Here is a 26,069-nt window from a genome sequence, read left to right as displayed (position 1 = left end):
AAAGTGGGGATGTCATATCTTTCTTCACTGGGTTGTTAGGAAAATCAACTGAATATTTATTTATATTAAAAGATTTCATGAAAATATACTAATTGCTAAATATCTTTCTGTTAAAAATAGTTTCAGTGACAAAAGATTAGAGGCAAGACTTTTGTTTTAATTGGAGCAAATCCTTGTTCTTTCTGTCTGCTTATATTGAAGACTCAGAGCTTAAATTAGGAGCAGTATGTCAGCAGTTCCTGGTACTTTGGTTTTCATGTTTCAATAAGTGCATGTTCAATTACATACACTAATTGAAAAATAAGAAAGGTCTTTTTTTTTTCCTGGTGCATATTAGGCAAATGCTTGCTGCAATCACTTTGGACTCCCTATGGTTCATCTCTCTCTATAGCTAGTGCACGACCAGAGAAGGGTTATGTGAGTGGCTTTTATTGACTCAAAACCTATTGAATTCTACCTGAAAAAAAAGTCTCGGGGCAGAATCTACTGTCACTGTTGCTGTGTTGTACTACTAATTTTTATTTTTAATTTATTGCACTACCAGTATTTTATTTTTACCCTACCCAGCTACCACCAGAGATTTTATGGCTTAACTAAATAGATCCACAATAAGTAGGATAAAAAATAAATTAAAACAAGTTTATGATACAAATGCAAATATGAAGGATTCATAGAAGTGAGTGGCCAGCAAAACTTAATGGAGAAAAAGAGGCATTAATTGGGAGTTAGAGGATGACTAGAATTTGAACAGTCAAGAAGTCAATGTGGAAGGCATTCCAGGCAGGAGAAGCAATATGGGCAGAGGTCCTGTGTTTTGGAGTTGGGGAACACCTCAATCTGCCTTTAGCATTATGATTTTTTAAGGAGGAGTCTGAATACAAATTGAAAAGGTGTTACGAAAACTTTAAATGCTAAACTGTGTTATTTTAACTCTACCTAAAATGTAATAGAAAGTTTTGAAGACTTTTAAGATGACAATTCTGCCTGAAGAGGGTGGTGTGCAAAATTGCTCAGATAAACTAGAGGTTAAATTCAGGCCAGACTTCCAGGAAATAATCCTCTTCTACCAGCAACTGTGGAGTCTAGATGCCAGAATGTGGCAGCAAAGAAGTCATCTTCAGATTCTGTTAAGAGCAAAAGGGTCAGCAAGAGAAAGGTCAGAATAAAATAGTTCACATTCAGAGTCAGGAAAAAGAAGAGTTTGAAACTGGAAACCTACATTCAGGGGTGGATTCTGGGATGGGCTGAAGTGAGCATTTTGTTCTCTTATCATGTAGAAACACATCACCTGTGTCAGAGCAAGGAGTTGTCATTTGGGGCAGCAATCTCACTTGTTTAAAAAAAGTATCGCTGCCAGGGGGCCGGGAACTCAATAAACCCTAATCAGGAAGGAGTGGAAGCAGAGGGACCAATTAGCAGACTCTTGCAGTCGTCAAAATTAAGGGTAGGAAGAGCCAGAGGTGGGATGGTAGAAATGAGATTATAGGGGTCGACATGAAGATTTAAGAGAAAAACACTCCTTTTTTTAAAAAAGCTTTAAAGTTAAAAACCCTTTCGTTTGAAGCAATTGCATATGTCAGGCGATTTCTCCAAAATGTAACTGCTAATTGATAGATTCAGAAGCTGACTTGCAAGCTAAGTTCTCTTACCTTTAGAAAAGTCGTTCTCTCCATGACCTGGCTGCTGAGCTATCAACTCAAATGTCATTTTTTCTTATTATTTCATTACATTGTAACCTTCAAAGGACAAAATTACATGTAAATCATAAATCTTATTTCCCTAAGTCCAAAAGAAAGTCTTCTCTGAAAATCATAATGAAACTTTTTCCCCTCTTTCACACGCCAAAACACTCACACAGCAAATCCCTTTTTTTTTCTGGTACTCTGACTCACCATGAATTTGCTGTTAAATAGCTTTTAATTGAGATCAAACATTATGAGTCTACAAAGGAGTGAATTCTCAGTTCACAAAAGACTAATTGCCAAACCCTGCAGCATTTATAAACATCAAGGTCAGTGTGAAATGCAGAAGGTCAATGGAAATTGCTAGCAGTGGAGCTCTGGACACAGAATCACCGTTGCGACGTATAGCACACCAACAGCTTTTGGTATATACCTCTACTGCCACTTTCTGTTCTTTAAACCATAAGCTTATTTTGATCCAGTTTTACTTTTTTCTCTCAGTCAGCATTTTATGTATATATGCAAGCTATCCTTTTTATCTTGGCAATTTATCTAGTTTTCCTGGACCAAAAATCTATATTGTTCTGATTAATGCCTGTGTCACCTTAAACAGCAATCTCCTACATCCTCCCTTTTCCTGTTTTCTGATTTTTTTAATGCTGGTATTTTAACATATTTATGGGGAAGTTAGGCACTCTTGGTAATACAAGACCATGGTCAGGTAATGGAGTGTGATCATAGTAAATGATACTATGGTTCTTAGCCTGCTGATTCCCAGATCTTGAGTCTCAGAAAACTGTACAGTATGAAGTATTTTTATCTTAGGTTCCCTCTGTGCTGTTGTATAGCTAGTTTGGGAAAAAATTGACTTTCTCCATGTGATTTCATTCTTGTTTGTTCATTGTTGTATGCCTACTGTGTGCCAGATACTATGCTATGCCTTTCTCATACGTAGTTTTGTTGATCCTCACAAAAACTACAGAGCTAATTATGATTTCCACTTCAAAAATAAGGAAATTTAATTCGGAAATGCTAAGCAACTTGTTCAATATTACGTAGCTAGTAGATGGCAAAGTCATGAGGTCAGTTCAGATCTGTCTGACTCCAAGGTTTATGATCTTTGATTATCTTAGGATGATGTTTTTTTGTTTTACTTCCTACCCACATGTTCATAACAAAATCCATATAAATCATATCATACCACTTCATGCATGGTACTGCTGAGTTGAGTATAAGGCACAAGATAGTTAAGTTTCTTAGTAAAGAATAATACTAAGCTCTTACTGCAGTTTTTTTTTTAATCAATAATCAATATTTTTATTATGGTTTTGTGGGGTACAGTTAAGGGCTAGGTATACAAATACGTTTCATTCAGGCACCCTGTTGATAAGAGGTGTTTCCCCGTATCCAGACAGATATTTGCTACTGTTAATCCCACCTCCCTCCCCCCCATAGTTTCCCACTACTGTCAGTCATTTTCTTATACTATTACATTGGACTGCAGTTTTTTAATGAGAACTATGTCTGTATGGATAACTATGCCTCCTAATGACTTGATTTTGTAATTGTTGGATTATTTAAAGGATAGTGTTAATGAGTTCAATCTGCTTCTTGTTTGTGTATAAGGAATTCACTATACCTGAATAAGGCCAACACAAGCAAGAGGAACTCAATATATATAAAGCAGTGTGCCTTTGGATTATATTAAGTATAGTAGGGCTTTAATCCAGGACAACTGAAAAACACCAATAGATTTTGGTTGACCACGAGTTCAGTTATAGATAGTGGTAGGGCATGGCTATTACAAAAAAGCTAACTGCATTTTAGGTTGCACGAATATGAGAAGAGGATCATTTTTTAAAAAATTAGAGTCCTTGCCTAGTCTACTCTGACCAATCCATCCCTAGTATATAGTGATCAGTTCCAGGTGATACATTTTAAGGGTAACATTGACAAAGTATAATTTGACCAAAAGTAAGGTGACCAGGATGATGAGATTTTTAAAATAAGTGTCTGATAGGTCAACCTGTGTTTGGCCAATGGTCAAAAATTGGAGTAGCAAATGGAAGGTGAAAGGATAAGTCCCTCCAGTTACCACTTGTGTTATAATATGCAGTTTCAGAGGGCAAAAGTAAGACCAATGGATAGAAGACAAATGTCTCATGAAGACAGATTTTGTGGTGATTTAATATTAATCAGGAAAACCCAATAAGGAAACAGATTTACACAGAGCATAATCACAGGGAAGCAACTAGAATAACTCAAGAATGTTCAGGATGTCCAGGCTCTTCCTAGCTCTGAGATCCCTTGCTTGAGTGACAGCCATGATATTTTTCCTTCGTTGTATTAACATGTATCGATCATCATGAAATGTAGACCCAATCATTTTGTCACCCTCTTTCTCTTTTTTTAAGCAACTCAGAAGAAAGTCGTGAAGTACTTTGAGAAAAAATTGCACGTTTCTCTTGGAGAAATCCAATTTTTATTATTAAATAGAGAAATCATTTCAATAATCTATCCTAAAGGCTGAACTTATAGCATCATTCAATCAGCAAGCATATATTGAGCAACTAATAGAATGCTAATACAAATAAGGTTCAGAATCCATTCCCAAGGAGTATGAATGCCTTGTAGTAGCGACCAGTACAGCTTTAATATGAGTGCAGTAGTATGTGGTAGAGGAATGAATGAGGTTCAGGGCAGGCACACTGGATCTATCTGAATAAAATAAAGTTTCTTAGAGGAAGTAACACTGAAGCAGAGTCTTGAAGGATGAGTAAAACTTGCTGGCTTAGAAAGGTGAGTAAAAATTATATCATTGGCAGAAAAAGTATATAGGAAGAAGCTACAAAGGTGTGAAACAAGTTTTGAAACATTTATAGACCTATAAGCATCTTCTCATTGTGGAAGCCAAAGTTGTATGATGCCAGATTTGGGAGATGTGGCCAGAGAAATTGACAAGTTGAAAAGCAAATGATAGAGAAAAAGCCAAACAGAGAAAACACAATATTTATTTTTTAAAAGATTAGTATGCAGGTTATATAATTAATTCTTACAAATTATTTTTAAAGGCATCACTATATAAATATGAAGCAAACATATGAAAAACTAATTTTCACAAAAACAAATACAATGACCAAAATAAGAAAATACGAGCTCTTGCAATTAAGTTCATAAAGTCATCCTAGAAAGAGTGCTACATACCTCATTGCTGAATATTATTCTGGTCACCTTCGAAGCCATGCACTGACTGCAGTACCTAGTCTATTAAAGCAATTTGGAACTTTTTTTCTGGAATGGCCATCACAACTGTTGTTGTATTATCCTTGATGTCCTGAGTGTCATCAAAATGTTTTCTTTTCAATATTTCCTTTATCTTCGAGTAAAGAAAAAATTAATTGGGGTCCAGATCAGGTGAGTAGGGAGGGTGTTCCAATACAGTTTTTTCTTTGTTTTACTGACTGAAAACTCCCTCACAGACAGTGCTGTGTAAGCTGGTACACTGTCATGATGCAAGAACTCCTTTGGGACCATTTTTGCACACAACTTTTTTATGCCAAGATGTCCAGTTAAGATTTTTCTAACTGTTTCTCTAGCCATGTTTATTTAGTCTGTTATGCTTCTCAGTCAGCCAATGATTTTGACACACAATTCTATTATTTTTTTTTTGCTATGTTTTCCTCAGTTCTGCTTGTTACTGGCCATCCTGACCTCTCTCCATCAGTGCAACTTTGTCTCCTCAGAAAAATGTTTAATCCATTTGTACACTGCCATTTTCTTCATGGCATTATCCCCATAAATTTGCTCTAATGTGTTCCTGGTTTCACTTTCACTCTTTCCAAGTTTAACAAGAAATTTAATGTCTGCTCGTTGCTCTAATTCAAGCTCCCACATTTTTGCAATGGCACACAAAAACATGCAACAACAATAATAAACGCCACTCAGCAAGACAACAGCACATGTTGGCACAAACACAGCTGTGAGACACAGATATACCAAGGTTATGAAACCTTACCAAGTTGTTTCTACAGTACTGCCAACATAAATGCATGGTGCAAGTCCACGAACTTAATGATCAGACCTCATACATGCAATTTTTACCAATAGCCAGTAATATAGAAATTAAAACCAAAAATAAATCATTTTTTACCTATACAATCAGCAAAAACTGAAGATATTGATATTATCAGTATTAGTGAGGGCATGGGGATATCAGAACATGCTTGCCATTCACTATATTGGTAGGAATATAAATTAATGTTGACTGCTGGTGGACTATTTGGAAGTATCTATGATCACTTAAAATGTACAAACATATGAAGAAACGTTCAACTTCACTAATCATCAGGGAGATGCAAATCAAAACCACACTGAGATACCACCTAACCCCAGTCAGAATGGCAATTATCAACAACTCAAAAAATAACAACTGCTGGAGAGGGTGTGGCGAAAAGGGAACACTTCTACACTGTTGGTGGGAGTGTAAACTAGTGCAACCTCTGTGGAAAGCAGTGTGGCAATTCCTAAAAGCTCTAAATATCGACCTCCCATATGACCCCGCAATCCCCCTACTGGGAATATACCCTGAAGAACTCAAATCACTCTATAAAAAAGATACCTGCATATGTTTATCGCAGCATTGTTCACAATAGCAAGAGCCTGGAAACAACCATACTACCCATCAAAAGAGGACTGGATTAAAAAAATGTGGTACATATACACGATGAAATATTACACAGCCATAAAAAAGAACAAAATCATGAATTTCCCTGCAACCTGGATGGAACTGGAGTTTATAATACTGAGTGACCTCTCACAGAAACAAAGATCCGAGTATCACATGTTCTCACTCATGTAATGGACCTTGAACATCCAATGTAATACTATAAGAAAATGACTGGTGGTACTGGGAAACTATGGGGGGGAGAGAGATGGGATTAACAGTAGCAAATATCTGTCTGGGGAATGGGGAAACACCTCTTATCAACAGGGTGCCTGAATGAAACTTAATTGTACACCTAACCCTTAACTGTACCCACAAAACCATAATAAAAAATATTGAAAAATAAAATGTACATATTGTTTAACTCAGAAACTTTACATCTATATAACTGTTCTATACAATAGATATATGATAGTTTATCCAACCATTATACTTCCTGCTGCATATTAAGGTTATTATATATGTAACACTCATCAGGAAGTATGATGGTTGGATAGACTATTATATTTCTATGCTAGAGAACATTATCACACCATTGAAAAGAAGGAGGTAGACTAACATCATGAAGGGTCTCCCAAATGTGTAATCAAGTTTAAACATTAAAATGCAAGTTAAGGGTAATTAATATATATATACTACATATAGTATAATCTCTTATTTTAGAAATTCATAAAACAAAACTTAATTTTTGTATCTACTGTGTATAAACATACATGACATACAAAAACATCAAAATGATAACAGTAAGGAGTTTGGATTGGATGAATCATAAAAGGGAATTTTCAGTGTTCTAAGTTTTTAAAATGTTCATAAGAATAGTTTGTGCATTATAGTGTAATGTAAATTGCAAGCATAATTCTTAAATCTGTGGAGAACTTTTGAAAGTTTTTAAGCAGGGAAACCACATAGGCACATTTGCATTTTAGGAATATCTTTCTGCCAGCTGAATATAAGAGGGATTGGAGGGAAATTAAAATGGAGACAGGAAAGTCAATAAAAAGTGATGGCAATAATCCAGAGTAAAAATAAGAGTGGACTTAAGTGCTATGTAATTGTAGCGAAGATAGAAGGAAGAAGGTGACTAAGAAATATGTGTTTTTACTACATAGAACCCGTAGCCTACCACTCACTGGGATAAGAAGGTGACTCTGAGGAAGGAGCCTAAATGAACCTTGAATTTCCAACTTAGCAACTGACTGGATGATCAAGTTCATCCACTGAGCCAAGAAACATGGGGGAGTTATGTGAGGGTGAACACTATAGGAAGTGTGATTCTCAGACCCTTACTATCTGAAAAATTTTAGATAGTGAACAGGAGAGCTATCTTAAAAGATTTTCTGTCTTTTTTTTTTCCCTAGATAAAAGTGTCCATCCTCTATAGAAGGGATCAATGGCAAATGAGTTCCATCTAAATACAGCATAAAATATCAAGAAATGTCTAGATTCTATAAAAGGTTGTTCAGTCGATTTGTTTTCCTTGAGTAATCCAACATGTAGCTACATTTACTTGTCATAGGTATGTTATCATTGTGAGAGAAAGGGTATTGGTTTCATCCACTAAATAATTATACCTCTGCCACCTTCTTTCCATCCCACTCACCAATCAGCCTGGCCAGCTAACATTCAGGTGGAAGCCCAGAAGTTTAGGGAAGATCTTCTGTCAGAATGATCTGGGTACACACTGACATATAAGTCTTGACAAGCTTGTGTTTTTTAGGTCAATAATATTTTTTGTCCTTAAGTTGATCTCAAGGTTGTAGAATTTAGGTAAAAGGATGCATTTCAGGCAGGCCACTTGTTTTTCTAAGTTCAAATATACCATCTTTATTTAATCTATAGACTTTGTTTTACTACTGAGAGATAAAAATTAAACCCATTCATGTATAAAACAAATTAAAATTGGATTAGAAATTATCCCTGGAATGTTTGCATTTATTAATCAGAATTCATCCTTGTCAAAAGAAAAAGATTTATATCAAATAATGGTAGATCAAAAAAAGTTCGCTCAGTAAATTTTGATGCATTGAAGATACAGTTAGCTATATCAGATGATAGTGGCTTCTGTGGAAATTGCAGTCTATTGGTAGCAAAAGAACAGGTAATGTGGAAACACACCTCAAGGGCACTCATATCGGTAGATGGGTGGAAAGACTGAGGGGATGCGTACTTTTTTTCTTTTAAAACCCTTAACATTTGATTGAAAGTGAAATTGCAAGCATAGAGTTAGAAGTTGTAAACTTGGAAAATGAAATTATAAAAGAAAAGAAATTTTGAATAAGACTTATCTAAAGTAACCAAATACAAAGTATGGACAGAAAAACAAAGAGATAGGTGTTTCCTACAGTAAAAAGTTATTCACAATTTAAACTGAAATTTTCTCTTCAACATGAAGAAATCCAAGTCCTTGATTTGTGAGAGTTTCTTTCCTTCCTTTCTCTTTCTTTTTCATCTGTTACACATCTGAACATCAGGTACCGAGCTAAGCTTTAGGTACACATTGATAGAACTGACAAAATTATGCCCAATTTATATGCTTTTTCCTGTTCTTTCCAGGAAGTCACAATCAGTGACTCCAGGAGTCATTACCCATTAAGGGTGTGTTTTTAGCTAAGGTGTTAAGGCAACTCATGACACGACAACGTAAGAGTTATATCTCTAGCTATTCACTTCTAACAAGAGTGAAAGGGGGAAAAAACAATAAATACTTTTTTTTAAAAAAAGTAAGTTAAGCAGTTATATCTAAATATCACTCCTAATCTGTTTTTCCTTTTTTTTTTTTTTTTTTTCCCTTTAGTGGAAAAGAACAAGTTGTAGTACTATCTGGGACTTTGGTAATTATATAAACAATGTGACTTCATTTCTCATTCATTTTGTGATGAAATGACAGATTGAGAACAGTTCACACAGATGAAAGATGCCTGGGTTGGTGGATAGGCTCAGAAACAACTGTCCAGATAGAGACAGAATAGTCTAGAACAGCCAAATTAACATTCGTGAAGACTGTTTCAGAATCTAAGTATAAAATAAAGTCAACAGAGGATATTGACACAGTTAATTTAGGGACCAGGAATATTAAGAAAGGACCAATCAAACCATCAGCTTAGGGTCAAATTTCACTGTGACAGAAAACCCCAAATAACAGTGGATCAAAAAATAAAGATTATTTATTTCCACACGTGGAACACCCAGAGGTAAGCAGTATACAGGTGGTAGGATGGGCTTCCTGATCCTCAAAGACCAGGTTCCTTCAAAACCCCGAGCAACTGCCTTTATTTATTTATTCATTTATTTATTTTTGCATGGTTGTTGGTGATTGCTTGTTTTATAAAACTGTTATAACCATGTTATAAAACCTCTCGGCAACATGGATTTTTGTTGTTGTTGTTGTTGTTTGTTTGTTTCATGATAAAGATGGGGGGTACAATTCAGGGTTAGGTATACAAATGTTGATTATGCAAGAACCCTTGTGGATGCAGCTCTATTCACAATAGCAAAAACTTAGAACCAACCATGCTGCCCATCGAAGCTGGACTGGATTAAAAAAAAATGTGGTACATATACACAAGGGAATATTATGCAGCCAAAAAAAGGACAAACATATGGACTTCGCAGCAACTTGGATGGATTTTGAGTCGATCATACTCAGTGATCTATCACAGACACAAAGAACAGAGTACCATATGTTCTCACTCATAAGCGAACCTTGAACAATTATAAAAATATAAGAAAGGGATTGGTAGTAGTGGAAAACTGCTGGGGGGTGGGGGGAGGGATTGGCAGTTGAGGGAAATTGCTAAGGGAGGGAGGGGCACAGCTCAGCAGCTGCCTTCTGCACACTGCCCAGGATGGTTGCTTAAGTTGCATGCTTCAAGGAGAGGAAGGGAAACCTATGTGCACATTTCCTTCTTGTGGGGACGCTTCCTGGAAATTGCAACCGTTATTTCCACTGACACTTGTGGATCACATCGCCTTATCTGGATGCATAAGAAAGCTAGAAAAATGTGGTCGATATTCTGGCCAGCCATGTGTCAACTTATAATCAGGGGTTCTGAAAGGAGGAAGGAGGAAGCGTGCTGAAGGGCCGCTGTGAGCCTTTGCCAACATGAGGTCAAGCCATGACTAGCGGGATAAGACCTTCCTCGGCCATCAAGTATAAACTGAGGTTGTTCCTTTTGTGGGATGCCTGACATGTACTTTAGGGGCTGATTACTCTTTTTAATAGGTTTTCTCAGACTGAGCATTTTCCAATTGTGAATATTATTACTAATTTTTATTTTCATAAAATATGCATTATAAATCAAAGAAGAAATCTCAGAGAAATAAAACTTTGTTCCATTGAACTGAATTTTGGGAAAAGAGTCTTATACATTTGTTCATTGTGTAAGAATGTGTTAAAAGTTTGGCCAATCAGTACCTTTAGACACACTCACACATACAAGAACACACAACTGTATGCAACTGTTTTTCTTTGATCTGTCTACATAGGACATTAACACCCAAATCTATCTCCTCTTCATTGTTTATTACTTGACAAGCCTGTTCTACTGTTGAGTATTTATCTTTGCCTGCAATTCTTTTCTCTGAATACATTTTGCTAGATTATAGCTAAATCTATACCTAAACACAAACTCCCCAGTACTCTCTCTAAGCTCAAAGCTTGTGATAACAGTTAAGCAATGATATTGCCACTTGTTTTTTCCTTTCTTGAAAATACTTTATCTCCTTAGGTCACTGCCACTCAGGGCCATGAAGATGTGATTTGAAAACCAAGTTTAAATGGGGTTTTGTAATTAGGCTGTGCTCACTTTTATTTTCCCACCCCTGCACCCAGGTTACCCTGGAGTTACATGCACCCGATTAAAGAAATTCCATTTGAAATCTATATGCCTTTGCGTATGAATGGGTGACTCTCAGTGATTGAGTTCGAGCCAACTGCTCATTCAGCTGAGGTGAATTAAGCCTTCTGGGGCACCAGTGTACCATTTAGTAAATTACCTCATCCAGTGCAAGAAATGTGCCTCGCATAGGCGATCAGCTTCCTTCTAGAGAGTAGTTTCATCTCCCCAGTTCTCCACTGGCCCAAACTTATTGATGCCATAGAGTGATTCATATGACTCAATATTTACCCCCAGTCTCAGACAACTAGGCTAGGCCATGATCTGCCCCACTACAGGACACATGTGCCAGTTTGTAAAGGATAAAAGAGAGAGCCATTTTGTTTGGAGCTTGTGTACGTCACATATAACAAAAGCACATCACTGTCCTCTGAACTCTGAAACTGTAAAATTTGGTGATAAATTCACTATCATGTAGTAAAATGATCTGGCCCCTTTAAAGTATCAATAAACAAGCATCGTTTTTTAAAACTATTAACAATATGAGTCTATTTAAATAGCAATAAAATTGAATGTAATACTTTCAAAGCAGTACGTTTTTATTTTTCATTTGCAAATACAAATGTTCTTTTAATTTTAACGCAGTTCTGTTCTTCTCTTACATATTAAAACTATGCAATTATTGGTTCCTCTTTTGAAAACTAACATCCAGGGCATAAATAGTTTTTGTGGTGCCATCATTTGTTAAATAAAGCTTTGAAAGTGGCCGGGTGCTCAAAGAGTCCATGCAGAAATGAAATGTACTCAAACTGCTTCCAAATGTTTCCCTCTCCACATTTATCACATCAGAAACTGCATTACTCTAGCACTGTCACTATATCCAAGAAGCTATAATCATTCACCACCCCTAGCGGAACATTTTAACAAACTACCCAAATTTACATCCAAGCCAGTGTTTGAGATGTAATAAAAAGCATGCATGTTAAGTGAACCAGTAATCTAATGATACAAGAATCTGAAATTGTCTTGGAACTAGCTCTGAAGAATACATTAAAAGGGGCATTCTCAACAGTGAGCAACACCTGCTCACTCTTTTTTTCTCACTTTTGTCTCTTTATAAAATCCTTGAATGTCCTTCAACAGTATTCTCATGGAACAGGATGCGCCTGGATCCTCATTTTGAACTCAGGCTAATGGCCTTTCAAGGATAGCCTAATGGTAAACAGAGTTGAAAATGGTGGCACAGCAAGGAGCTTCAAGGTGTGAATGGAGATATTATTCCAGGCAGTCTCAACATGCCCAATTAATATGGCTTAAGAGTAATGAAAGCGGGCTTCTTTGCGTCTGTTTCCATTTTCTCCCTTATTATCAAGAATGAGTGTTGCCTCAGAGGGGACCTGAAAATTAAGTGAACATAGGCCTCAGTGGCATCCAGCTTACTAAAAGGAAGAGCCGCAATAAAAATTAAAAGATACATTCAGCTGTAGAATGCCTGACTCTTTCGAGCCCATTCCACATTTACCATCTCACTTGAAGATAGAGCCCAACACACTGTGGTTACTTTGCTTCAAGACCATAGTTAACATGGAATTGCCTGGCTCCAGTCTAGGAGAGCTAGGCTCGCAGAGTCTGTGTGGGTCAGTCTTCCCCATCCTCACCCCCACCCCATGCCCTGCCATGGAATTCATCTCTAGCCCTGGGCCTCATTTCTCTCATGCTCATATAAACAGTCCAAATTGCTCGGTCCTCAAGATCTTCTCTCCCTAAGTCCCTTAAATACATAAATGAGAGGGCGCTCGGGGAGCATATGGTAGATGCCCGTGTCCAGTTGTTTGTACCATTCAGTGTCCATCTTGCTGTCTGAGAATGAAAGAACGTATAGGCTACAGGAAGGGACTTTATATGTCATATGTTTTTAGGACTCTAACAATATTTTGACTACCTTCCTAAACTTTTGCATGCATTTTGTCATTTCACTTTTAGACGTTATAAGAACCATCAATAACATTGTCAAAAGTGAGAAAGATATGACTATATTGTACACATACCGTTTTTAAAAGTTGACCCCATATGCAGCATGCCATTTCAAGTTCTACAGCAAATATGAAACTGAGAAGCTTTTTTGAAGAATTTGTAGTAGGATTTGTCATCAACAAAAGTCACTACACAAAGATGTAATAATGTCATAAGTGAACCAGAGAAAAGAACCCAGAAAGGTGGATGGTCAGGCCCGTTTTGTGCCAGGCATTTTATAAACACTATCTTTTATAAATGTCCTCATTGCATACTATTGCCCACACTTTACCAAAATGAGAACTGAGGCTCAGGGAGTTTAAGTGACTTGAACAAGTTTTTGCAGAAGACACGGCACAGCAAAGTTTGACACTAGATTTCTGGCTCCACACCCACACCCTTCCCCTCATGGCTTGCTGCCTCCCAAGGGAACTCAGATGAGGACAAGATGCTTCTGGCTGCAACAAAATGGAAAACCTCTTAGAAGAGGTGACATTTGGTCAGGCCAACATTGGGTCATCTCACTTTGCGCTCGGAGGGATGAACAACACATTAAAATAACAATGAATCTTCTAGCATGTTTGCAGTAAAATGTGAAGGATTTTGAAACCATTGTTATGTCTTGAGTTTGTACTGAGCAGTAGGGAGATTTTGAAATTGTGTAACATATTCATGATTGTGAGTTATGATTGTTTAACACATTCATAGATTATGAGTGATATAACCTAAATCAGAAGGACTCAGGGAGATGTCCACCAAAGTGGAAGGACAAGCAGAGGCATGGAAGAAAATCCCACATGCTAAGCTCAAGCAAAACATAACCATCTGGAAAAGGGGTCTTTTCACATCTTTCCACCACTACACTACCAGCATTGCCATGTCATACATTTATCATGTCAGAGTGTATATAAAGTCATATTAGAGCCTTGCCTAGTTTCCTTCTCTGTTGGCTGCTCTCAATAATTTTTAAGACTAATTGTGGTTCTCCAGTTATCATCAAGATTGATCAACTGACAATGACTAAAAAGCAGCATGGTAATTACTAAACTACATTGTCCTGCCATTTCATTCATACCATGCAGATGCCATTCTGACATCAAAGGTTAACAAGGCTTTGAAAGACATTTAAAAATCTTAGCCTTAAATGCAAAATGTTTGGTATGCATTTATGCCTTTGTTTGTAGAAAATGCTGCCAAAGTCATTATCATGATGCCCGTGAGTAAAACTAAATCGAGAACATTCTCTCTTAAACTTTCTCTATGAGAGAGTAATGATGGGATGTATATACCAGCAGGACATATACTAGAACGGATGGCCAGCCGGGTCTACAGGCAGCTTTGGGAAATTACAGAGAAGCAGATGCAACCTACCCTGTGACCTCTTTATCTAATGTGCTAAAGGTGCAAAGCTCACTTTAATAATATGATAGATAGACCAACAGATCATAAATATTAAATACATAGCACACTTTGGCTGCAAAGCTAAATAGATCTAGCCCCCGTACATGTTGATAAAATATGCTTAAAAACTCCTTGGCACCTGAGTTGTAAAAGCATTTTTTGCTGATGTTGTGGGGTGTTTTGTTTTTTTGTTTGCTTTTCTTTTTGAGTCAAGTTCTCACTCTGTTGCCCAGGCTGGATCTCAGTCATGCTTACAGCTCACGGCAGCATCGACCTCCTGGGCTCAAGTTATCCTTCCACCTAAGCCTCCTGAGTAGCTGGTACTAGAAGCATTTACCACCACACCAGGTTATTTTTTTTTTTTAATAGAGATTGTCTCTCGCTATGCTACCTATGCTGGTCTCAAACGCCTGAACTCAAGCAATCCTCCCACCTCAGCCTTCCAAAACCTCCCAGGCGTGAGCCACCTCACCCAGCTATAAAAGCGTTTTTTTAAAGACATATAGTTTAAAAGTCTGACCCCAGAAAGAAACAGCTAAGTAGGAATCTCCCAACCAAGGCAGCCTCTTTGGGGGCTCAGGTGGAAGTTCGCCCCTTCATCTCTTCTTAGCCAAAAAGAACTTTAGAATTTTCAGAATTTTAGTCTGCCCCTGGTTCCTAAACACTGGCTCCTCACATGCATTTAAAGTGCAACATGATCAAGCTCATGGAACTGTAATAATTACCCACATTTTGGAGGATAGTTATATTATTAATGTATATATATATGGTTTTGAAAGCTCTGGCACCAAGAAAACTCAGTCTATTATTTGTGCACAAATTACCTTTGAACAATTCATATAAAGATGACTTTAATGCAAGTCAGTATGTATTGTCTTGAGTTCCTGCCACGCACAAACTCTGGCACTGGACTTGTCCAGGAGAATGAGACGTGCTTACTCATCCTCATCCCCAAGGGTTCACGGCCTGGTGTGAAAGACGAATGTGTAAGCCAGAAGTCACCAGCTGGCAGCCCGTGTGCCGAAGTCATTCAAGAGATGTGTTTCATCTGATTTCTATAGTCTTTTTTTAGAACATCTGAATTCATGGTCTTTAGTCAGAGCTTTCACCCTTCAGTGCCACTGAATGCCTCTGTCACCAGCCTGATGTACTTATCTATTGCACCTGACGGGCCCCTAAAGGCATTTGAGTTTAGTTGCCACTACATTGTAAACAAACAAATACTGTATCTGGGATAGTGTTCTGCCCTATTCTAATACCTGAGATTCTGTGGAGGCACAGAGCAGAGACTAGGGAGTTCTTCCCAGGTATATCAAGCACATGTTGACAGAGGTGATACCTTGCAGACAGAGGAAATATCATGGAAGCCTGAAGATATGGAATGGTAGGCTAAGATTAGGAAATTGAGAAGGAGAAGGAGAGGGAAAAATATATTGAACCCCTGTGTGTTGGACGCTGTCAGCCACTGACAGACACGTCTCATATGATCACAATCAACCATTATGTTCATTACTCACTCCATATTTCAAATGAGAAAACTGAGTATCAGTGAAGGTAAGTGACTTATCCAAGATCAATCTGTCAGTGATGGGTAGAGTCAGAATTCAAAGTTCTGCCTAGCCTCAAACCTAAGCATTGTTACTATTAAACCTGATGGATACATTAACTGATTGCAAATTTATTCAGGTATTTTTTTAGTAAAGAATCCAAGTCCCATTGAATATAAATGTAGGTAAAACGCCTAATTGCAAATGAGCTCCCTTCCAGCTATAGAAAGTTGCTCTTGGCTTAGGAAGTAACTGAGCAGGCAACATACTTCTAGGTCCCTGCAAGATATATGCCTGAGTAACAATTTGTCACCTTTTATTTGATCACTTATGTATCCACTTATTCAACTTGCATTTATTGAAACCCACATCTGTGTATCTTCTGATCCCATTAGAGGAGACCACAGTGAACTCCCAGCCACCCCACCTCATGCCAAAGTAGGCAGAGCATCTTCTTCTAGACTGCATGCTGTCAGTTAAAGAGAGCCAAAATAAAGCTTTCCATGGAGTACAGGAAGCTTTCTTCCAATGGTTTACATGGAATGTCTTCTCTTACTCTTGCCAGTCTTCCTCGCTGGTGGTGTAAACTTACGGAGCTTGCAGCCTCATCTGCCATCACAACTAAGAAGCAGTTGTTCAAACATAGCAGGTTTATGGTGTTTGTCTTTACTTCTTAGTGGAGGATAAAGTGTATAATGCTATAAATTACTGTAGAGAATTATAACAAAGAAGAATTTTGACTTCTTCTGGTTAAATTGTGCAAACTTAAACTGTAGTGTTTCATGCAACCACTTTTGACATGACTGACTTTCCAGAAAAAAGTAAATGATAAGGCATTATTATCACATAATTTTATATCTTAATATATACTCATGTACACCAGTCTTTCTGTTTTGTTTTTTGTTGTTGTTGTTTTTTCAGCTGTAAAAAAAAAAAAAAACCAAAAACAAAAACAAAAGACAGTTCCTTAAGAAAGAGATGCCACAATAAATAAAATACCTTTTTACCCATGGTAAAGAAATATAACAAGTCATTGTGAACAATGCTGAAAGTACAGGAAAAGAAAGTTGCTGTTAAATAGGACAGGATGTCACAACAACGAAAACAGTAATCAGTGTAATCATAGCAATAGACTAATATTTGTATTTAATTTCTTCCAAGGAGTTAAAATAATGGACATCTTGTCTAAGTTAACAGTTTTGAATAATGTTGATAAAAATAGCAAAACTCTGATAAAAATCTCCAAATGAGTAGAATATTAATATCATCCAAACTCACTGCTCTACATGTTTTTGTTTTTCTTTGAATTTCCTTTAAGTTAATTTCACTGATATTCTTTTTTCCTTTGCTGTACATGACTACATTATTATTTTATGATCTAATATTCTTGAACTGAGTTTCCTATTATGTGACTTCAATAAATCCATAATCCGCTAAAATTGTATTATTTTAACTTTTTGCAGTATATAATGAAATCTGCATTTCTTGTAATTATTTTCCCTGTTGCAACAATACCATTTCCTTTGTAACTTTAAGTAAGAATGCCATATAAATATATGATATAATTTCCTCCACCTGGTGTTCAGTGAAGCGTCTTTGCTATGAATGTTATCCCAGACAGTGATGAAATATTGCCATATGGAAAACACCTTGTATGGGAAACATCACACACAGGTGTATAGTAACTTTGTGTCCAATGATAGATATCCTATACATTCACAAAGGAGAAATTAGTTTCACTCCTCCTTGAAAGTTACTTCCGAGCACTTTCTGACTTACTACTTGGCATTTTTGCCACATCTCTAAATGTTCAAGGAACTCCAGCTCTTCCTGACAGGACCATTTTACTGAGGCCCCATAAAATCAATGACAAAACTAGCTTGTCCACCATATGTGATTGTTTTTATGATTTCTGTAATCCAGTGCACACTGTATAGGTCTCACACATTAAAATATACATTGCAACTTTGATCTTTCATAAAAAACATTTCTGAAGATCTAAGAGATACCAGCTGTTCTTTCCAATAACCTTCCTCATAGAAGCTATATATATTTACATAGAAGATTTCATATATATACACACTGACTAGGTCCTTTTCATTCTGATCCAAGTTCAAGAAAGCCTCAAATTTTAACTTTTTTGTGGAAAATCTGTGTCAAGAAACAGAATGACGTTTCTTCACAAACACAGGACTTGCAAAATCTGAGTGTGGGAGGAAGACCCAGGGCTCAACATGTGAAGCTACTCAGAGTTTCAGAGGACCTGAATGAGATCCATTCCTTAAGATCACCAGTATAACTTGTTTTAAGGGTCCTAATGTGATTTCACCTTCTACTGACCCTACCAGTTACCAGTGCTGCCCATTCACTGATACTGCATGTATGTTAAATTTTCCTCAGCATGATTTTAGTAACTTTCAAGGCATTGAAACACCAAATAGTGATGTTACTATTCCAAAGTTCAGGGTTTATAACCCATGTTTAGAGGACAGCAATCTCCCAAATAGGAACTGGTTCGTTACTTATATTCTGGAATGGAATTTGCCCTTGTAGTTTGCCAACTGTGTGGCTTTACTGACCCTTGCCAGGCCTCCATTTGTTGGTCTGTAAAATGAATGTTTTTGACTGAGATGATCTCTGGAGTATTTTCTAGCTCTGACATTCTTTTATTCTATGATTCATTATATAATTTTATGGATATTTTCAAGCAGTTTACTTTTTTGTTGCTGCTGTTTTTACAGTACCCTTCTTAAGAATGAAACAGCAGGCTGGATGCTTTATCCCAGCACTTTAAGAGGTCAAGGTGCGAGGATCGCCTGATCCCAGGGATTCTAGATCAGCCTAAGCAACATAGCGAGATCTCATCTCTACAAAAAAATTAATTAATTAATTAAAAAATAACCAGACATGGTGGTACATACTCGTGGTCCCAGCTACTTGGGAGGCTGAGGCAGAAGGATCACCTGAGCCCCAGAGGTCGAGGTTGTAATGAGTCGTGATCATGCCACTGCACGCCAGCTTGAGTGACAAAGTGAGACCCCAACAAAAAAAAAAAAAAAAGAAAAAGCATATGGTTCTAAATTTGCAAACTCTCATGTCTTGTCCCTAATAGAAAAGTATAGCAAATTAATAATTGTACTTTGATTTTCTTATTCCTGTTTCAAAAGCATGTAATCATCATATGGTATAAAAGTTTTTTTCTCATTTTAGACACTGATACTAAAGTTAAACAAGTCTCCTTTTGATGGAGCATAGATCTCAGATCTTATCGTGGCTATAATCTGCATGCCTATAACTCATGTGGACATGAATTCTGCAAACAATATCAATGGCTGGCATTTATATTTACTTTGTTATTCCATAGCATGACTTTATATTTTAAATGTAGGTTTAGAAAGTTTATCTTAGTATTTGGATGCATCTAAGCCCTCTTTAATTGTAACTAGTTAAGAGTAGTTTTCTTTTCAAAGCACTAGGTTGACTTTATAAATTTATGAGTAAAAAATGCATCCCATCCCTTGAATTTTATAGCTTTCTTGTAAAATGTATTGTCTTTGTCGGTTTGGGGTTTTATTCCAAGTAAATGATCAACAAAAAAGACTTTGTTGAATGATCATAGAGAAGACTCTGATTAATGCCAATTTTTATCTCTTAAAAGGATCCTTCCCGGCCATTGGGGTGGAGGCGTTATGTCCCAGCTTCCTGAGGGCAGGGTTTTTAAATAGCATCCAGGCCCCGCATCCAGTGCCAGGGGGCGGATCTTTGCCCCCCAGGATTCCTGCTGGTAGGTATTTCAGGTGAACTTTTCTGCCACTATATACAGTAGTAGGACTGTGCTCACAATTGACAGGTCTGCAATACAAAAATGAGTATTTCTAAAACATATTGTTGAAAATAAATACAAGTGACTTTTTAAATGTAGTGACAACACTTATGATGCCCAATGCTATGGAAATGGCATAAAGGAAGTGGAAGAATGTTTTGAACTCTGAGCATCCAGTTGGCACAGTACTGCCTCTTCTGAAAAAATTTTTACTTAAGAAAGAACTAGGACTTCAGATCTCAAATTTGTAACTCAAGAAAAAAATAAGGATGGATGGGATGTAAGTCATTTTGCCACCTGGAATTGGTAGAAAAGAGAATTAAAAACGAAGTGTTCTTGACAGAAAGAGTAATTTTGCATTTCAGTGAGTTTATAGAGATTCAATTAAAGTACAATTTCACTAAAGAAAAATTATTTGAAGAAAAACCAGGAAGTAGCAAACTTGGAAGAAATTTTTGAGAATGAAAATTAATGTGCAGACTCCCTAAAAATACCAGAGCCACATTTTATCAATGAGAGAAGCAAATATAGGATATTGCGCATTTAAAAATGCAATTCCAAAGTTTACTAAAACACTCTACAAATTATTCATGGGATGATTGTCATCACAAATTGCTTCTTCCCTTTTAATTAGTAAAATATCCAGCTCACTTCTTTCATTGGACCTGAATGATGCAAACTCACTTTGTATTTTATATGTCATAGAAAAATAGAAGTAGAATATTGATTCTTGGAGTTTTGAAATCAGAGATCTTGTGATTTTTATCATAATTAATATGAATGCCACAGATTATGGTAATGACATCAATGTATTCAGGAGGGCTGGCCCAACCAGCAATGTAATGGGAACACATGAAAAGACTGGGAAATCAAATAAAACAAAATCCCAGCATGCACATGTCTTGCTTTCCCTAGCATAATTTTGCCAACAAATCCTAAAATTATTACACAGATTTTTTTTTTTTTTTGCTTTTCAGTTGCCCTTATCATCTTACTCAAAACATAAAAAGCAGCAAATGATAAATATGCATCGATGCCACTTAGTTTTACCAGTGGATAACTTACTGAAGTGGTTGAAGATTTTGTGATCAACAGTACCACTGATAGAGTAGAAATAAACTTATGAGAATTAAAAAATTAACTATTTTAATTTTAATGGGAAATACACCATCTTGTTTTTCCCTTAGAAACAGAAATGGTATCAAATGAACATAAAGTTTATTGTTGTTGTTTTTGTTGCAAAGGATTTGAAAGATAAAGCTCCACAAACCAACCTCTCAGAGTTAATTGCAAATATTAAATGTAGCTTCCATATATAATTAATATCTCAGTGATTAGAATTGAGAAGATTAACCGATTATATGTAGCTTAATGACTTACCCCTTAACTCTTAATGACAAATCTTGATGAATTTAGATACGTTTGGCAGAAATGATATTATGAACTTTAGTAGTGACTTGAATTATTCAACATCACTGTTAAAAAGAAAAGTCTAGTCATTTAACCACTGAGAATGATAGAAGTAAGATGATCTCTCTACAACACAAATACAGAAACAACTTTCCGGAGAGGGATCTAAAAGAACATTCTAGCACTCTGTTATTCTAGGCTTTAAGCCAAATTTGCCTCTAGCTTTCATAGAAGAGAAAACTCAGTTCAGTTTTCATGACTCACATACAAATCAGGTGTAACCAAATTGCTTCATAAAAAATTTACAGCTCTAAACTTGTTCCTCTTCCCTCAAACTGAAATTAACTCAACTCTCTTTTCCTGGCTTATATCATTTTGATAAGTCATCCCAATACACTTTGCATGATACTTTTCAGTAATAACTGCTACGATTTCAAAGATAATTTTTATCCTCTCCCATGCAACTATAGCTTATTTCCCAAGAATTTCCTTTATAATTTTGTGTAAAGTGGAATGGGGCAGTAATCATGAGATGTTTTTATTGCTTCATATTTTTTAAAAATCCTGAAGTGTTTCTTCGCCACATAATAGCTGAACTAATATCCTTTAGGTTTAGGACATCAGTTTGAGGACAGGAAGTACTTCTTCCTGTGGCCCATACCATGACACTTTAAATAGTTGGGTGAAGGTTGATAGCCACTAGGTAGCAACTAATTTGCTTTACCAGTTGATTTTATGTTACAGTACTTTGAGGGTTTCTATGTCATACGAAGAATTTCAAAACCTGTTCTAGTAATGGTGTTGATTTAGTTCCCAGTTACTTATTGCAATCAAACTTAAATTAGATACTTGACTATGTCTTGAGTAAAATGGGTTTTTCTTGTTTCACATCACTCTGTGCTACCAAAGAGAAGCATTTCTACAGTACTTTCTTTTACACTAGCTTCAATAATAAGAGAATCATCAAATCATGAGATCCAGGAAGCAGACAAGCTTGAGATCAGTATTAAAACAGCAGTTGTCAATTGTTTATAAGGTTCTCATTTCTAGAATGATCATCGTAAAGGGCTATGAGTCTTGGTTTCAAATAGAAAAAAACACCAGGAAGTGTTTGCTTAAAGATGATTAACAAGCATATCATATATTTAATGAAATGCCTTTCATATAGTAGTCACCTGATGAATTTAAGAAAACCACAGAAACAAAGAGAAGCTGAGAAGAGAGGAGAGAGAAGGGGAGAAGTAAAGACGGAGAGAAGAGAAAAGATGAGGAAGGAGAGGAGAAATGAGAAGGATATAACTCTAAAACTGCATTCATTAAAGCAAAGTCTTCCCCCAGTGTATTCCTTCCTATTTAAACCAAATTCTATCCCTTTGAAAAGAATGCGTCCCTCTTTTAAATATGTTATCAGTTGTATTCTCTAAAACAGCAAGCTTGCTGCTGTCTTTGCTCCATCTAATTATTTCTTTGACTGACTTAATTCTGTCATCAAATAGTATTTGAAATGGCTCAGAACATTTTTACATGCTGTAGAGTATTGATTATACATAGTCTTAGACTGGTGGTTCACCTTATGGCAGACTCTGCCTCTGCCCAAATCCATTCTATTCTTAGCAGTTTCATGTGTTTATCATAATACATGAACGCAGAACAATAAAGACATTGAAAAATAAAATTATTCATTAATAGTAATGGAGTGCCATATGGGAATTTTATTAATTCTGTTTTTACTGTCACTTCTCAGCAATAACCATCTGACATACTATATCTTACATCTACATAAGATCCAACCATTACAATATGTCTTAAAAACTAAGCCTACTTATAAAACATAAATGGAAATCCATTATCTACAAATTGCTCAGAGATCTTAGGGGTTGAGTATGATTGAATCAACAAAATTTTAGGTTACATTTTTCTGTCAGTTTTCTATTAGTTGTGGGAGAACTGATAATATTTTTCACTAGTAAAGTAATTCGTGTATGTAAATTACATCCTAGACTAAACTCAAATGTATGCCTTAAGCTAACAAGCTTTGTCAATTACAAGCAAAGTCTGTGAAAGAGAGAACATAGGAAACGGGCAGCATATAGGATTTAGAAGTAAATAAGTTCTGGAAAAAGTTTAGTGTTGAAGATCTCCCTAATGCTCTCATGGAAGCTCTTTAGTTATTAAGGGAATGTTCTTCTCAAGTACTACCTTAGTTTGCCTGCCTGTGCTTTAAACACAATGCCATATAAAAAACATCCTTTTTGACATTTTTTTAAATCTGAGCCTCTCTTCATTGTATGACTTGTGTTAGGTTTGACTCCCTCTCTACTACCATGAATCAAATACAGGAGAACTCTGAATACATGGGGATTTAAAAACCAGATTTACAGTTACTGTGTAGATAACTAGCAATGTTTAATATTATTTAATTATTTGCTCTTTGGGAAGAGATTTGGATGTGCCTTATACTCAGATGCCAAACCTTTCCATATCCTCACTGCTATCCCCTGACTAGCCATGCTAAGAAATGCCATGCAATTCAGTTTTCTATAAACCAATAACATATCCAATTATATCCTTTCCACAGGAAAGGATAATAGGTCCTCAGCCAACATTAAAATGTCTTCACAGATCATTAACAGTATTAACAATATTTTCCTTTCCACATTTCATGTGAAATCCTGTCTGATAGGGAGTCAGGAAAAATAATGCATGTATTGTTATCCAGCAAAAAAAATTATTTTTATCCAGAAAGCATATGATTTACATGTTAGAAATAAGCCAGGAGTGATAGATAAGGTTGAAGCTGCAGAAAATCTGGGATCGGGTGAATATAATATTGTCAGGTTTTGATGCAGAAGAGCAGTAATGCAAATACATAAGGCTAGGTGGCAGACTTCAAAGGAATATTCAATAAGTTAAGGAAATTGGCATGAACTCCATGTACCAAGGGAAATCAACAGTGGAAACATAAATACATTTTAAATACAAACAAATCGCAGTTCAGAAAAATCAAAGTAAATTGCTTCATTTCTTTATATTGCCAGAAATTCTTTGAAAAAGTCAGTAACCTTGTTTTAGAACCACAATTTGACATTTCAAAATTAATCACTTATGACAAAATCAGTTTCTACTGAGTATTTTTTTCTTTGCATATTTAACAATTTACCTTATTTTGTCTTTTACAAAATACTGTAGTAAAATATATAACATAAGGTACAGTGGTTTACTAGTTAAATAAGAGATCTTCAGGGAAGAAATTCTCTTCTTGAATTGAAGGGCACATGCTTTATATATTTCTGCAATTGAAGGTATTGCCAATTACCCTGGATGAGGTGTGTAAGTGTTTGAATGTACCTACTTAAATCCAAAGCTACTTATAAAGGGAATCAGAAAGACTAGATTAAATGTACAGAGCAAAATTCTAAATAAATCATTCAAAATCTAAACGACAATAAAAAGAAACGCCTTTATCTGGATTACTAACTCCTAGTTTCTTTATTCTTTGCCATTTTTTTGTGACTTCAAGGTCCAATATAGTCCCTACTCAATACCCGTCTGCACAGTTCTCCCTAGAGAACTCTCTTCTTCTAAAGTTTGTGCAGCTGCAAGCCGCAGAAAGAAACCCTGTGGAACAGCAACTATTAAAAAACTAGGATGGAGTCTCGGAAGCAGGCCTGGGCAGAAAACCAACATTATTGCTATTTCAAGAATGGGAGAGGGATAGAAAAGATAGGACACTGATAGAATGAAAAATAAAACACACCCAGAAACCAAAGCACAAGTAGGATGACTGTGATTCTAGTTTTACAACTCAAAACAACCCCTTAAAGTATTTAACACTGTGAGTGCTAGGTTAGCAGATTATTTTAAAACATCTATTTAGGATATATTCTACAAGTCCGAAAGGGGCTAACCAGATAATGTCCAAGTTGCCCTCGTTCAGCTCACTATTGTTTAAAGTGAATGAGTTCCAAAGAGGCTGGACACCATCCTTTGTCCTTGGCTGATTTGCGGAAAAATACACAGAAGGTTAGAGAATGATTTAAAACTTACGGAAGGCAAGTTCAAGATCTCACTTGGAATAGGAAAAATCAGGATGGGGACATATACAAAATTGAACGTGTAATTTAAACCTTCAGATGACATTCAGTTTATAAAATCTTTAACCTGTTGCAGTTTATGAGTTTTAGGACTCCAGTAGACAGATGATTCTGATACTATGGTGCAGGTCGTGGACTCAGATACCTTATGGATTGTACTTTGTTTCTTGGCCAAAAATGAGACTCCTTGTTTTAAAGCAAGGGTCTCCAACCCCAGGTCGTGGACCAGTATTGGTCCGTGGTCTGTCTGGAACCATGCCACAAAGCAGGAGGTGAGGCAGGCGAGCAGAACTCCATGTGCTGTCAAATCAGCAACAGCCTTAGATTCTTATAGGAGCGCAAACCCTATTGTGAACTGCACATGCGAGGGATCTAGGTTGCGGGGGTCCAGCCCCGCAAGGTCGTGGGTTTTCTTGAAGGAGAGACGGATAGGCGAAAGACGAAAACATTATACTCGGACACCTGCTTCCTGAACAGATGACAATTTAATGTTAGTTAACACAGAGCTTTTATACCATTTGTAAAGGGGCAAGACAAAGAA

General features: G+C 36.4%; 1 protein-coding gene across 1 annotated transcript in view; it reads left to right on the top strand.

The window, feature by feature from the left end:
• Window positions 1-26,069, top strand: part of EPHA6 (EPH receptor A6) — a 338,000-nt gene that overhangs the window by 167,205 nt on the left and 144,726 nt on the right. Inside the window, exon 8 of the mRNA XM_008061379.2 lies at window positions 19,860-19,985. Coding sequence (XP_008059570.2) covers window positions 19,860-19,985 — 126 coding nt within the window. The remainder of the gene's footprint in view (window positions 1-19,859; window positions 19,986-26,069) is intronic.

Source organism: Carlito syrichta, unplaced genomic scaffold, assembly GCF_000164805.1.
Source record: "Carlito syrichta isolate Samal-C Ts95f unplaced genomic scaffold, Tarsius_syrichta-2.0.1 Scaffold305223, whole genome shotgun sequence".
Taxonomy (NCBI): Eukaryota; Metazoa; Chordata; class Mammalia; order Primates; family Tarsiidae; genus Carlito; species Carlito syrichta.
This window is presented reverse-complemented; position numbering and strand designations above follow the sequence as displayed.